Raw genomic sequence first — 12,070 nt, 5'->3', positions numbered from 1 at the left:
TGACATACATTCAGTATGGCAAATAATGACAACTACATGTACATAAGCATGTACATGTTCATAAACCAGACAAAGACAAAAGTCCTATTGCAAATGCAATAACTATATAATCCATTATAATTTTTTGGCTTAGAGCCTTTTTCAGGTGTTAAATACACTCAATCAAATCAGATTATTGATTACAACTTTGGTATTAAACAAATCAAACAAATTTTGTGAGGAAGACCTCACAAAAAGGTATGAGAGCTAACAAATGATGCCAGCCTGACTGTTGTGACAATCCATCACACATCAATATGGGCGGGGCTCTTGCACTGAAGCTTGAGATGTTAACCACAGAGGCTGGAAAACAGTCAAAGGCATAGCACTGCCCTCCCAGAGAGGGTGTGGGGCACAGCAAAAGGACTCTTGGCATCATTCTCAGGGCAATATTTTGTCTCACGCGAAGACCGGCTCCAGCAAGTTCTGAAGGAAGCTGTGCTCATGCCTTCTCTGCAGGGAACGCATTTTGTGCCTTTGATGGGATTCCAGGGAGGAGTTCAGCAGACGCCTGAGATAGCTCTAGACCTAACCAAAGATGAATGGTGAATGTGTGACTACATCTCTGTGTATGAAAAGAATAAACAGGAGCAGTTAACATGAGAAAGAACATGGAGAAAATCTCTGTGAAAAGAATAAATAAGATAGGAACAACAAAAGTGATGTATGATACCACCTTTTGTTTAGAAAACAAGAAAAAATAATCTTGCAAGTATCTTCTCACTTGACAGTATTGGAGATGATATCCTCTAAGCTGTGAGCCTGAAAAAGTAATTTCATATTAAAAGAATAAAAGCTTTTACAACTCTGACAATAACATCACAAAAATCAAATGACGAATTACATTTACTTTATTTAATTTAATATTACATGCATTTTAGACAGTGATTCATATTATTCACTTGCACAAGTAGTCATTCCCAATATACAAGTAATAACCATTGCTTTTACAGTGGAATTCATTAGCATGCACTTCACACAATTGTGTGCAAAGTTATTTTTTCCAGTTAGAAAATATTAAGGTAATTATTTCTAAATTGATTTTATACATGGAGTTTAATTTTGGTTTTATGCAGACATTGCATAGTTGATGCTTAGCTTCTCCAGAAAGACTGGGATGTGGTACCACTATTGTTGAAACAGATCAAGTGACAGTAGCAAACAAGAAGATTTGAAGAAGAGGCATAACTTTCAGGGTTGAAAGGTCAGCAAGTACAGCCTAGGATGAAAATCAAAAAGGCTTGTTAAATTTGACATTTGAATCAAATTTCCTTAAAGCAGGTTAAGAAGTCAGGAAAAGATTTAAATACTGACTACAATACTGCCAATAATCAGATATGGACATGGCTAGAAACAAATTATACTGGTTTATGTTAGTACTGTATGGCCTAATTTTTCATTCTAACATTTCAAAGAAAAAACAGGTATACCCAATGTATATTACTTAAGTAACTTTATTTTAGCCTTTAGCCTTACTTCAAATATACACTGCATCATGAGTGAATAAGGAGTCTAACATTTCAACTTGTTTCTAAAAATAATTGGGAATTAAGAATCCTTATCCTGTGGCTTGGCTAGTACTTATGAACTAAGTCCAATGTAATGCATCAAATAATCAATGTCTTCTCATGAAAGTATGTTTTAAAAAAAGCCAAAGAAAATGATCACAAACTCTCTAAATCTGGAAAAAATCCATCACTGTATTTTTGAAAAAAAAAAGGAAAAAAATTAACAAGTGACTATATATAATAATAATCTTCATGCTAATAACTTCATTTTCTTCATTTCCTATGGCAGTATGCACAGTGAAATTTCAGATTCACACTGACAAAGTAAGCTTGCAAAATTTTTGTACTTTGTAGAACAGAAGCAACTAAAATGTACTGAGGAAAAGGGTATCTCTGCAATAATTCAAAAACAATATATCCCACTAACACAGATTATATATTAAAAAAAACTGAACTGTAAAAAATAATTTTATAACACTGCATTTTTATAGCAAATATGCTTTATTTCATTTTATTCCAGAAAAGCAGCATTATGTACTGCATGCTCACAATTTCCTTATTTTTTATCTAAGGTAAGAATTTAGACAGAAAGATTTGCACTATGCATCATGTGCCATGTGAAGCTTAAGTTACTCTTACTGGCAAAGCATCAGAAACTATTTCAATCTCCTCTAAGTGAAACTTATCCTTACTTCAGCTGCAGCCAGTGATGTCACCTCCATCAGGTTGACTGCTCGGAAAGCAAACACAGCAGCTGCCAGGACTGAAAGAAAATGCCCAATATTTAGGTTTCTGACCTGATAAGTAGTGGTTAGAATTAATCTTGATATAAAATACCAGTTTTCACTTAGTTTAATTATTTTGATTCTGAAGAATAATATACAAAAAGTGGCCATGTTTGAGTTTCTTCGACTGCTCTTTTAAACAGAGAGGAAAAACATAACACTCTTTCAGGAAAGTCTGAGTGAAAATGCTTTTTCTGAGTGAAAAAGTTTAAGATGAATAGGTTTTAATTAAAAGGGACAAGCTGTCTTACATATACAAATGAAACCAAAACCTTTTCTCTTCTACTCACCTACTTTGTATTTAAAACTGACTCAACTGAAGATACATGTTTTCTTTAAAACATCCATCTTAAACCTTCCTAAACATGAGGACATTATTTAGCTAAAAACTTTCACAGTGTCTTAAAAGATGCCACTTTGAAGGAAGAAACCCAGCTAAATCAGGGAGACTCTCAATTGCTTTAAGTACCGTAGAGGTAGTTGCCATAAATAAAATTAATCTTGTACTTTGTGAAAGGTGATGAATTCATTCACCACTACCACTGAAGCTGGAAGAACAGACTGTGTTCTGTTCAGAGAGCACTTAGCATTGTTTGAGTACTGCCATTAAAAAAATTACCTGACATATTTTTTATTTAAGATGCAGCATTCATGCAATTCCATTTTTCTAGATGATATATGCTTTGTATGTAACCTGCTGTCTGCAGGTTGTCAAAGAGCAACTATTTTCTTCTCATCACAAAATACATTGAAGCTAACGAGTATTTGCCTTACATTCACACAGACTTCATATGTTTTGTAAAAATAATTCTATTACCAGCAAGAATTTCTAGAGAATTGTATCCCAGGATTCTGTCCCACAGAAGCAAGAGCTGGTCTGTAGCTAAATAACCAGAAAATGCTCGTACCATCCATTTAAATGAAATTCGTAGCCTGCAAATAAGTGACAGACAATGGTTATTATATTTCTGCCTCCCATAATGATCAGATTGTCTGTAAATTGAAAATATTTCATTATCCTTCTGTATTTCTCTTCTCCTCCAGGAAGAAAAAGCATTTTCTCTTGCTGCAGTAATAATCAATACTTTGATTTGCAATAGCCATCATAAAATTATTTAGCATCTCATTTGATAAAGTACTAATATCATTCTCATAATCATTCTGATCAAACAATCACATTAGAGTGATCTTCAGCTATTATCACCCTCAATGTTTCATCCTTTCTGCTATTATGCTATTAAGATGGATACCAATTAAGACAAAACGGTTTTCAGGTTCTGTTGTGCCTGGCGCCATGAATTCACTATTGAATGACTCTTGCTCTCTTGCCTCTTCCAGTACATTCTGCTGCAACTAACACATCTCTGTGTCTTCTGTCCCCTAGGAAATATATCACTTAGTTCCATCAGATACAACATGAATTACTGAAGCTTAGTTGAATAATGCAGCACAGAGCATTTCTCACAGAGCAACTCTCTCTCTTTCACAGAGCATACAGAAGAAATGCACAAAGCACAGATACGCAGGTTAGACAAAGCACTCCATCTGACTCTCAAGAAAAAATGGAGCACTGATGGTTATGCTTTTGTGTAATTTCCTCTAGATCTTCAATTAAAACAGTACAGAAGAGCATTTTCAGAATAATGAATGTGCAATATTTGTAACAAGCCAGAAAGAAGTACTTACGGCTGAGCTCCAATTTCTCGGAGGTGATAGAAGAGCTGGGGCAGATGGGTTTGCAGAAGAGTCTCAAAAAGCAAACACAATGATACAATGCCCTAAAGAAACAAGATCATATCATGAATACTAACACTCATCCTCAAATCTGGGAAAACAGTAGCAGCATGTAAATGTTCATGAATTTTTAATTCAAGCAATAAAACACTATTAATGATACAGTATTCAAGTCAGGTGAGAAAGGCACAAGCAATTCTAATACCTTCAGTCACCAAACTCTTGCTCCTGCAATTCCATGTATGTATTAGCAACATGGTATGTTCTGATAGTCCTTTGCAAGTCTGAGTTACCTATGGTGTTTGTATGTCAGGGTTGAAGTACTTAATGGGTTATTATAACATAACCTACTTGAAATATTTCCACTTTGTTGAAACAGACCTCAGTTGCACTAAAAATAAAGGATGTGAGAAAAAGTATCTCTCTGATAAGTAAAACCAAACAGCAATAGGGATAACTACAAAAATAGTTAAACATAAACACATTTTAAAAATAGTTTCAAAAATTACCATGGAAATGGATAGATTCTTGTTTGACCCCTTTCTCTGCTATTAAAGATGGAAAGCACAATACACAGCACTGAAACGGTATACCAAGGATAGGATTTTCTTTTAACCAGGAAATATTTTCAAAAAGAAATGTAACTCTTCAGCACTTTTTGAAGGAAAAAAGAAATATCTACTCTGTTTTATTCTTCACAAATAGAAGACAAGCCAATTTTTACAAGTCTTGTACATTCAAGACAGCTGATCCTGGTCACAGACAGACAAATTATTTAAACTCATCTCACAGTACTAAAAAGCACGTGCTGTCATACCAAGATTCTTCAGTTAAAGAAACAGACACTAAATTGGTATAACAGAAACAATATCTCTGTACACATATTTTAGTCCCTTTACCCCAGACTATTTTGGAGTCCATTTATGTATCTTTAATGAAAGCAAATTTGTGTGACTCTTTGAACTGAAAAATCTATTGGATTAAAAAACTTCACTCTTATAAAAGACCCCATACCCTCATAAAATGAGAACTTACTATTTTAATAAGGTACACAATAGCAAAGACTAACACTGACATATAAAACAACAATATCCAGACTGGAATTACCTAATAATTTTCCCAAGCTTGCCTGAAATATTTTAGTATATATAAAAGGCTACATTTCAATCACATAGAAAACCATGCTACTGTATATTATTGTTCTGCAGCAAACAGGATATCAAGTGAGTGGATTTAATTCCTAATGAACTTACAGAGGGATGAGAAGAGATGGAATGGAGTCTGAAGAAAAAACGCACATACATCTCACGGAATATCTGATACAATTTGGAAGGTTCATGGTACAGAAAACAAAGTGGAGCAACTGAAAGGATAAAAGAATTATAATTGACTCAACACTGTAAACTGCTAAAAGGGTTCAATGATTAAGCGCATGAAGTATGAGGAAAAGCCAGGTAATTCATAGTACCACAATTTACAAAAACAGTACTAAATCAATTATTGAGAAAGAAGTATTCAATCACAGTTTATCACTTAATGCAAAAAGTCAAAAAAGGGAGTATGATACATTCTAGATATTATTCCTACATATTTCAAGAAGCTAAACCAATTAGAACCTGCTTACTATAGACCTGACTTCTGAACCATAAGAAATACGCTGTAAGGAAAGCACTCCTAAGGTGTAGAGCAATGTGAACAGTACAAGTTTTTAATTAAACTGTCTCTAACTTTCAGTGTGCCACGGGGCCAGTGACCAGCTCCAAACTGATGCCCTATTTGTAAGACTGCTTGAAGACAGATATTGTGAAAATGAAAACATTAAAAGAACAGCTTTTGGTTGCCACAACAACATCACTAAGTACGACAAACTCATAGAGACATGTTTATTTCTTACAAGATCTGTAAACCATGGACATTTGGTAGTTTACTGTTTAATAGTCTTCTACTAGACCTGATTCAAATTAATAATTGGTTACATTTGTAAAACAGCAGCTCTGAAACTCTGCTTATTTCATAAAAATCTAACACACAGATAAATCTGTTATATGTATGTGCTGCTCAAACATAACCATCACTCCTTGAGACTGACAGTCCATACACTCAATGCATTCTCACAGACAGTTCTCATACCTTTTTGTGAACAGCCTTTTGATCTGTCCAGTCATCATGCTAACTGCTTCACTTTACAGGTTTAATCATTTTAGCTGACAGTTTACATTTTAACACACTCATAATTTCTATCTCTACATTTACCTTCCCCTCCATTTTATTTACACTAAGCTAGGGACATGGATATATTGACCTGTGTATGTATGTACACATACACACAAAGATATATGTACATTTCTTAATATTTATATGGATATATGCAATATATGCATATATATGGATATATCTGAATTTATTTTCTTATCTAAGTATTAGAGAATGTGGCCTAATAACAAAAATGGTGTCTGTGTATGAGAGGTGGGGTGCTAAGGTAGGGTGAGATGTTCACAGAAACATGTATTTCCGTGGGGGCCAGAAAAGCAAAGGGTGTTACCTGTGCTCATGTTTTTAATGCTTGAAGATGGAGGTGGAAAACATGTCAGTGTGCTCATGTACATAACGGCCAGGAGGGTAACAGAAGAGCCTCTGACAGCTGGCACCCTGACAGTGAATGCATGCAAACAGGAAAAAGGGTATAGGATTTTCATAAGGACCCAGACACTTCCTCACATAGCAGTACAGCATGGAATATAGCAGATGCTCTGCTTGGCCACAGCCTTGCATTACCATCTTTTTGCTGCCTTGCTTTTCACCCTTTCTCTTTCTCAGAGCCAGCATATTCTGAGCCTGTGCAAAGAGCAAGGACAGAAGGGAGGGAGGAAAACTCACACCTCCGTTTGGGAGATGCTGTTCTCAAGGGCAGAGTCAAATCCAAACATTTTGAAAAGCAGTTCACATAGAACAAGTGAACATCTCTAAGTGAGTCCCTAGGGAATAGTTTGTAACTTAAGTGCTCATTACTCCAAAGGCTCTGGATTCCCTACTCAGGTTCAAATCAGCATTTCCTATTTCAATTCCATTATTTTAATGATTGTGTGTGATCATTAAACTTCATTATTAGCAAAACATAGTATTTTAAGTATAATGTTACAATCTACTTGCCCTGTGATGCTACAAACACTTTTGATAAACCAAAAGAAAAAACTGAAAAGCCATAACATCTAATCTCACATCTGCAATAGCTGCAATATGTCTGTAACCCCAGGAGATTTTTTTTTTTTCCTAAAAATCTTGTTGATATTTGTGCTTTCCTCTTTGCAGTAAATTAGCAAGCATTACATTATGTAATGCTCTTTTAACATCTCTTATAGGTAAATGTAGAGAACAACAGGCCTTTCACACTGTTTATGTTTTTAAGAACTTTTTTCATTGGTAACTTGGTCTACCCAGAAGTGAAACACAAGGAAAGAGCACTTTGTTGGTAAACTTTATCCCTCTATTCATATACATGAAGATGTGTAGCTTAGCTTAGCTATTAGCTCTCAAAGAAGGAATTCCCAAACGGCAGCAAGCTGTAATATGAATAAATAAAACAGCCTGAAATTTAAAAAATTATATTCAACAATCTTCATACACACACAAAAAAAAATCATAAAAGCACACACATACACAAGTTTAAAAGTTGCAGAAAAGCATACACAGTTTTAAACTACAATATGAGGAAAAGCAGTCCTGAGGTTTTAGCTTATGAGAGTCACACTTACCATACATAGAAAAGCCATGAAAAGGAATTACACCTGCAAAACAAAAATATTTCTTTTTTTGTTCTTTAATAATCTTCTTTATGCATGCAAAAAATAATATTCCCCCTCACATTATCAAATTGTATTCTGCCTACATAGGGAATAAAGTATTTCCTTGTTATCGCACCTGCACAGATCTCCATCTTGTACACATATAAGTACAGTATCACCTATGTCAGTACAACCAATGACATGCTTAAACACAAACTAGAGTTCCTAGAAAGTCAAGTAAAGCTCAGTTTCTATGAAGTTGTTACACTGGCTTTGCTGATATCAGAACCTAATTTCAGATAAATGACAACCCATAAGTGTCATGCACTGACAAGAATGGAGTAGGAAAAAAAGAAGGCCAAGAACTCTAGTAATTCATGTAGTACTCAGATAGAACATCCACAGTACTTGGCAGTTGTAGCATGACAGCTCGCTCCTCCTTCCCAGCTGATCTTAGCTCCCATTCATTAGATTTTATATAAGACCGGTAAGAGGTGGCTGCTTTGGAAAAAGATCTTAAGAATAATGCTTCATGGCTACAAAGCTGCAAGAATTGCAGAGGCAAACATAGAAAAAAGTGAAACAAAAGTATGTACTGCAACTGACTATACTGAAATACAGAAGACATAAAAGACAAGGCCAGAGACACAGATTTAATATTGGTGATGTAAGGCCTTGAAACAGGAGGAAAGAGCTTGAACTTGAAATACAAAAGGAGGGAAAGGATTCAATAAGGGATTGAAATGGTCAAGGTAAGAGCTGAAAAAACCAATTATAATAACTGAAGTTATAACAACAGCAATGATATTAAAATTACATAGATCTGTTGTGTCAACACACATTTTGAAAGGAGAAGACCTTAGGGTGTGGTTTGTTAAGTACTGAAAAGCTGGGAGGTCAGCCAGTTTCAGCATTCATCATTCAAATCCTCTAAGTGCTGATACAAGACTGAATACAAGCTGCTGTATCACAAGTTGTTTTCTTTCTCCTTCCCACACACACAAACTCTGTTTGTGATCACTAACACCAGGCTGAATGTGGGTTTGGAGTAGCTTCCATCCAGCTTACTCGTTTAAATTAATAAATTTCACAATGTAACAGCAAAACATAACTTGTAATAGAAAAAGAAAATATCATGTATTTGAGAAAAAAAAAATCTTTCCAAACTACCACTAGAGGAGGCAATAGTATAATTCATACCATTTGGAGGATAGAAAACAGCATATTCTTCCATCCCGAGTTTTCCTGTGAACCATCAAACCACAAAGAAAATGTCATTAAGCTGTAAAAAGGTATAAAGATTTAACAATTTAAATTAAAAAATAGATTTTAAGTTACAATTACAAAAATCATACCTAATTACATTGTTGACCATATGACATAGTCTAAAATGTGGCAAGCAATGCAATGGGACAGGTACAATGTCAGATATAAAACTGAAATGCAGCACCAATAAAGAAGGATGACAAACAACAAAAGAGGAAAATTTCAGCAATGCTGTTCCACTGAGATTCTATCTGGGTGTGTCTTAGGAGCTCTAAAGGTGTTTGCTGCAGACCTGGAAGACAGTGAAGCTCTAGGAGCGAATACGGGCAGACTGACCTAGGGACAGGAAAGGCCTTCAAACAGATATAACCACAGATAAAAAATATTCAACGCATCATTAGGTCTGCAACAGAGGAAGAGGGACATTCTGATATAACCAACAAATATTTAAGTAATCCATTGGATACAAGAGACTTAATTAAGTCAAGAAAATCACTGATCATATACACTGATTGTATAACTTTTTTATCTTCCCTGCAAAATGAACACATTGTATTATTAAACCATATTTTAACTACAGAAATTAATAATCCAAAATCTATTAATAAAAATTAACAATTTATTTACAAATACAGAAGTGATATTAAATATAATTACAAGTAATTAAAATTTAAAATTATTTTAGTTCTAAAATGAGAACATTCAACTAAAAATTTAATTAATTACATGAAAATGTATAGAATATTCAGTGTACTCTATTTACTCTTCACAATAGAATTTAGCACATGGAACTTTTTTCAGGTTCAATAGAATCTGGACCTTGATAGTTTCCTATAGCATGAACTAACTAAACTAAAACAAAAATCAACCTGCAAAACTCCTGCCTACTATCCTATGAAAACAAAATCCAGTGTTTTCCAATTACACAAGTAAGTTGCTTCATGAAACTAAAAATTATCTTCTCCTTTTCTTTTCAACAGTTTGATTGTTGCACAGCCAGGAATTATAATCTGGGAGGATGAGTATTTTTAGCGTAAAGCACATCTCTTGGAAAATCAGCTAAAAATAGGACATACAAGCCTTTTGGATTTGCACTGCACAGATTTAGGTATCAGCAATATCATTCCCCAGGATTTGTCTAGGAATATGCAGGATGTTCTCCATTGCTGTGTTTCTGGGCTGCCACAGCTCTGTGTCTGAAGTGAGACCTGGGATCCCACTGCTGTTTTGCTCTCAGGTGAGCCCTTTGCTTATTTCAGGGAGTAGGAAAAGAAAACTCCATAATTCATTGGAAGACAGTAAAAAAAGCAATAAAAAAGGAATTAAAAATTAGAAAAACACTACTTATAGCGACCTAAGAAGCAGCAAGATGAAAACTTTCAGCAGAGGTCCCATGCAAAAAAAGTACTTAGGGATCATATTTGGCTAAATACACAGGCATCAGGACCAAGGAAATCAATGGGAATGTAGAAGATGAAGGTGCATGGGAAAAAAAAGTGATTGGATTCAACCACTGAATGATTCAAGAAGGAAGGCAAAATTAGGAACCTCTAGGCAAAATCAAGGCAAGTGAGGTTCTAAGAAGCATGGAAATATCCAGAAGAATGGCATGAGAAGCTGGTAGAGAAAGCAAGTGCACTGAATCAAGAAATCTAAAGATTGTTAAGAAAAATAATGAGACCTCAAGTCAAAGAACATCCAAAAATAAGCTAATACTCTGGAAGATGCAATTCTTTTTTTAAAAAATCAGTGCTAAATATGCTTGGTAAAGCTCTACTGTCCCACACTATTGAACAGAGCCCACAGTTATTTAGCAACATGTTCTGCTCCTGTCTACAAATATTTGCAAAACTTACTGCTTTGTATAGACAACATTCTGTAACAACTTCCAGTTGCTAAATGTATTGGAGCTGCAGAGGACAATATTGTCTATTTAAATGTCTAGCTCAAATGAAGACAGGCATTGTCATGATTTTACCATATTGTCATAGTTGCTTTTAATTTCTCCTGGTAAAACAGTGCAGAACTATATAGAGGAAAGTGGAGTAGAAGAACAATATTGCAATCTGTGATCAGCTTCTAAACTGTCATAATAGAATCTATGCAGAAGTCAGCTGGATACATTTTTATTAACATTCTTTAAAGGGTAGTCTACTAGGTGTAAGGGACACAAAGCAAATTCACATACTGTATTAGTGCATCAGTTATCAAAAATCTACATGATCTGTTTAAAAACAACTCTTTTTACCTTGTATGTATGATTTGGGTGGGGTGGCGCTACTGTAAGTAAAGTGCTCCAGTACAGATGTATCTCGGGAAAAACACAGCAACACCTGCAGAAAAGAAAGTCAGCTGATTAACTGGATCAAAGCAATGTCAAACAAATGTAATGTCTTAATTAGCACTTATTAGATGCTATTTAAGAGAGCCAATAAGGCTGAAAGCTCTTCACCACCTTAGTATGTTTTTCTGCTCAAAATTCCACGCTCACTTTGAACTTGCTATACTTTTACATTCACCTTCATTTGTTATCAGTTTTATATCCACATTCTTCAACATTTCTCCTTTCACCTCAGCAGGTGTTCATCCCCTTCTGTCACAACATTAGTGTACCTTACATCTTTTAGACTGTTTTTCAACTCAGTTACTATGACCTGGGGATGTCCTAGAAAGTGAATAAGCAAACTAATAATTTACACTCTCAAATGTGTGCAGCTCTGCAGTACATTTGCTTTCATTCCCAGGATCTTTACAGAATGTTTGCATGCAATTCAGCTCTTTCAAAAAACAGATTATAATGCTCACCTTGTATCCCAAAGATCAAAATGCACACAGTATACTCTAAAGTATATTTGGGGTTTATTGTTTATATAAATGTAAAAAACTCCATTCACAGCAACTGAGTATAAAATTAAACAGTAAAAGCATTCATAGAAAAAAACCACAATAAAGAATC

The 12,070-nt window shown here is 34.8% G+C and overlaps 1 protein-coding gene across 1 annotated transcript in view; it reads right to left on the bottom strand.

Moving 5' to 3' along the window:
* Positions 1–872: 872 nt before the first annotated feature.
* TBC1D19 (TBC1 domain family member 19) overlaps positions 873–12,070 on the bottom strand; it is a 48,881-nt gene continuing 37,683 nt past the window's right edge. Inside the window, exons 14-21 of the mRNA XM_041478323.1 lie at positions 11,363–11,447; positions 9,049–9,093; positions 7,819–7,851; positions 5,320–5,429; positions 4,019–4,110; positions 3,150–3,265; positions 2,240–2,310; positions 873–1,258 (exon numbers count right to left, since the gene is read on the bottom strand). Coding sequence (XP_041334257.1) covers positions 1,184–1,258; positions 2,240–2,310; positions 3,150–3,265; positions 4,019–4,110; positions 5,320–5,429; positions 7,819–7,851; positions 9,049–9,093; positions 11,363–11,447 — 627 coding nt within the window. The 3' untranslated portion in view covers positions 873–1,183. The remainder of the gene's footprint in view (positions 1,259–2,239; positions 2,311–3,149; positions 3,266–4,018; positions 4,111–5,319; positions 5,430–7,818; positions 7,852–9,048; positions 9,094–11,362; positions 11,448–12,070) is intronic.

Source organism: Pyrgilauda ruficollis, unplaced genomic scaffold (genome assembly GCF_017590135.1).
Source record: "Pyrgilauda ruficollis isolate IOZ18807 unplaced genomic scaffold, ASM1759013v1 scaffold1, whole genome shotgun sequence".
In the NCBI taxonomy this organism is placed as follows: domain Eukaryota; kingdom Metazoa; phylum Chordata; class Aves; order Passeriformes; family Passeridae; genus Pyrgilauda; species Pyrgilauda ruficollis.
This window is presented reverse-complemented; position numbering and strand designations above follow the sequence as displayed.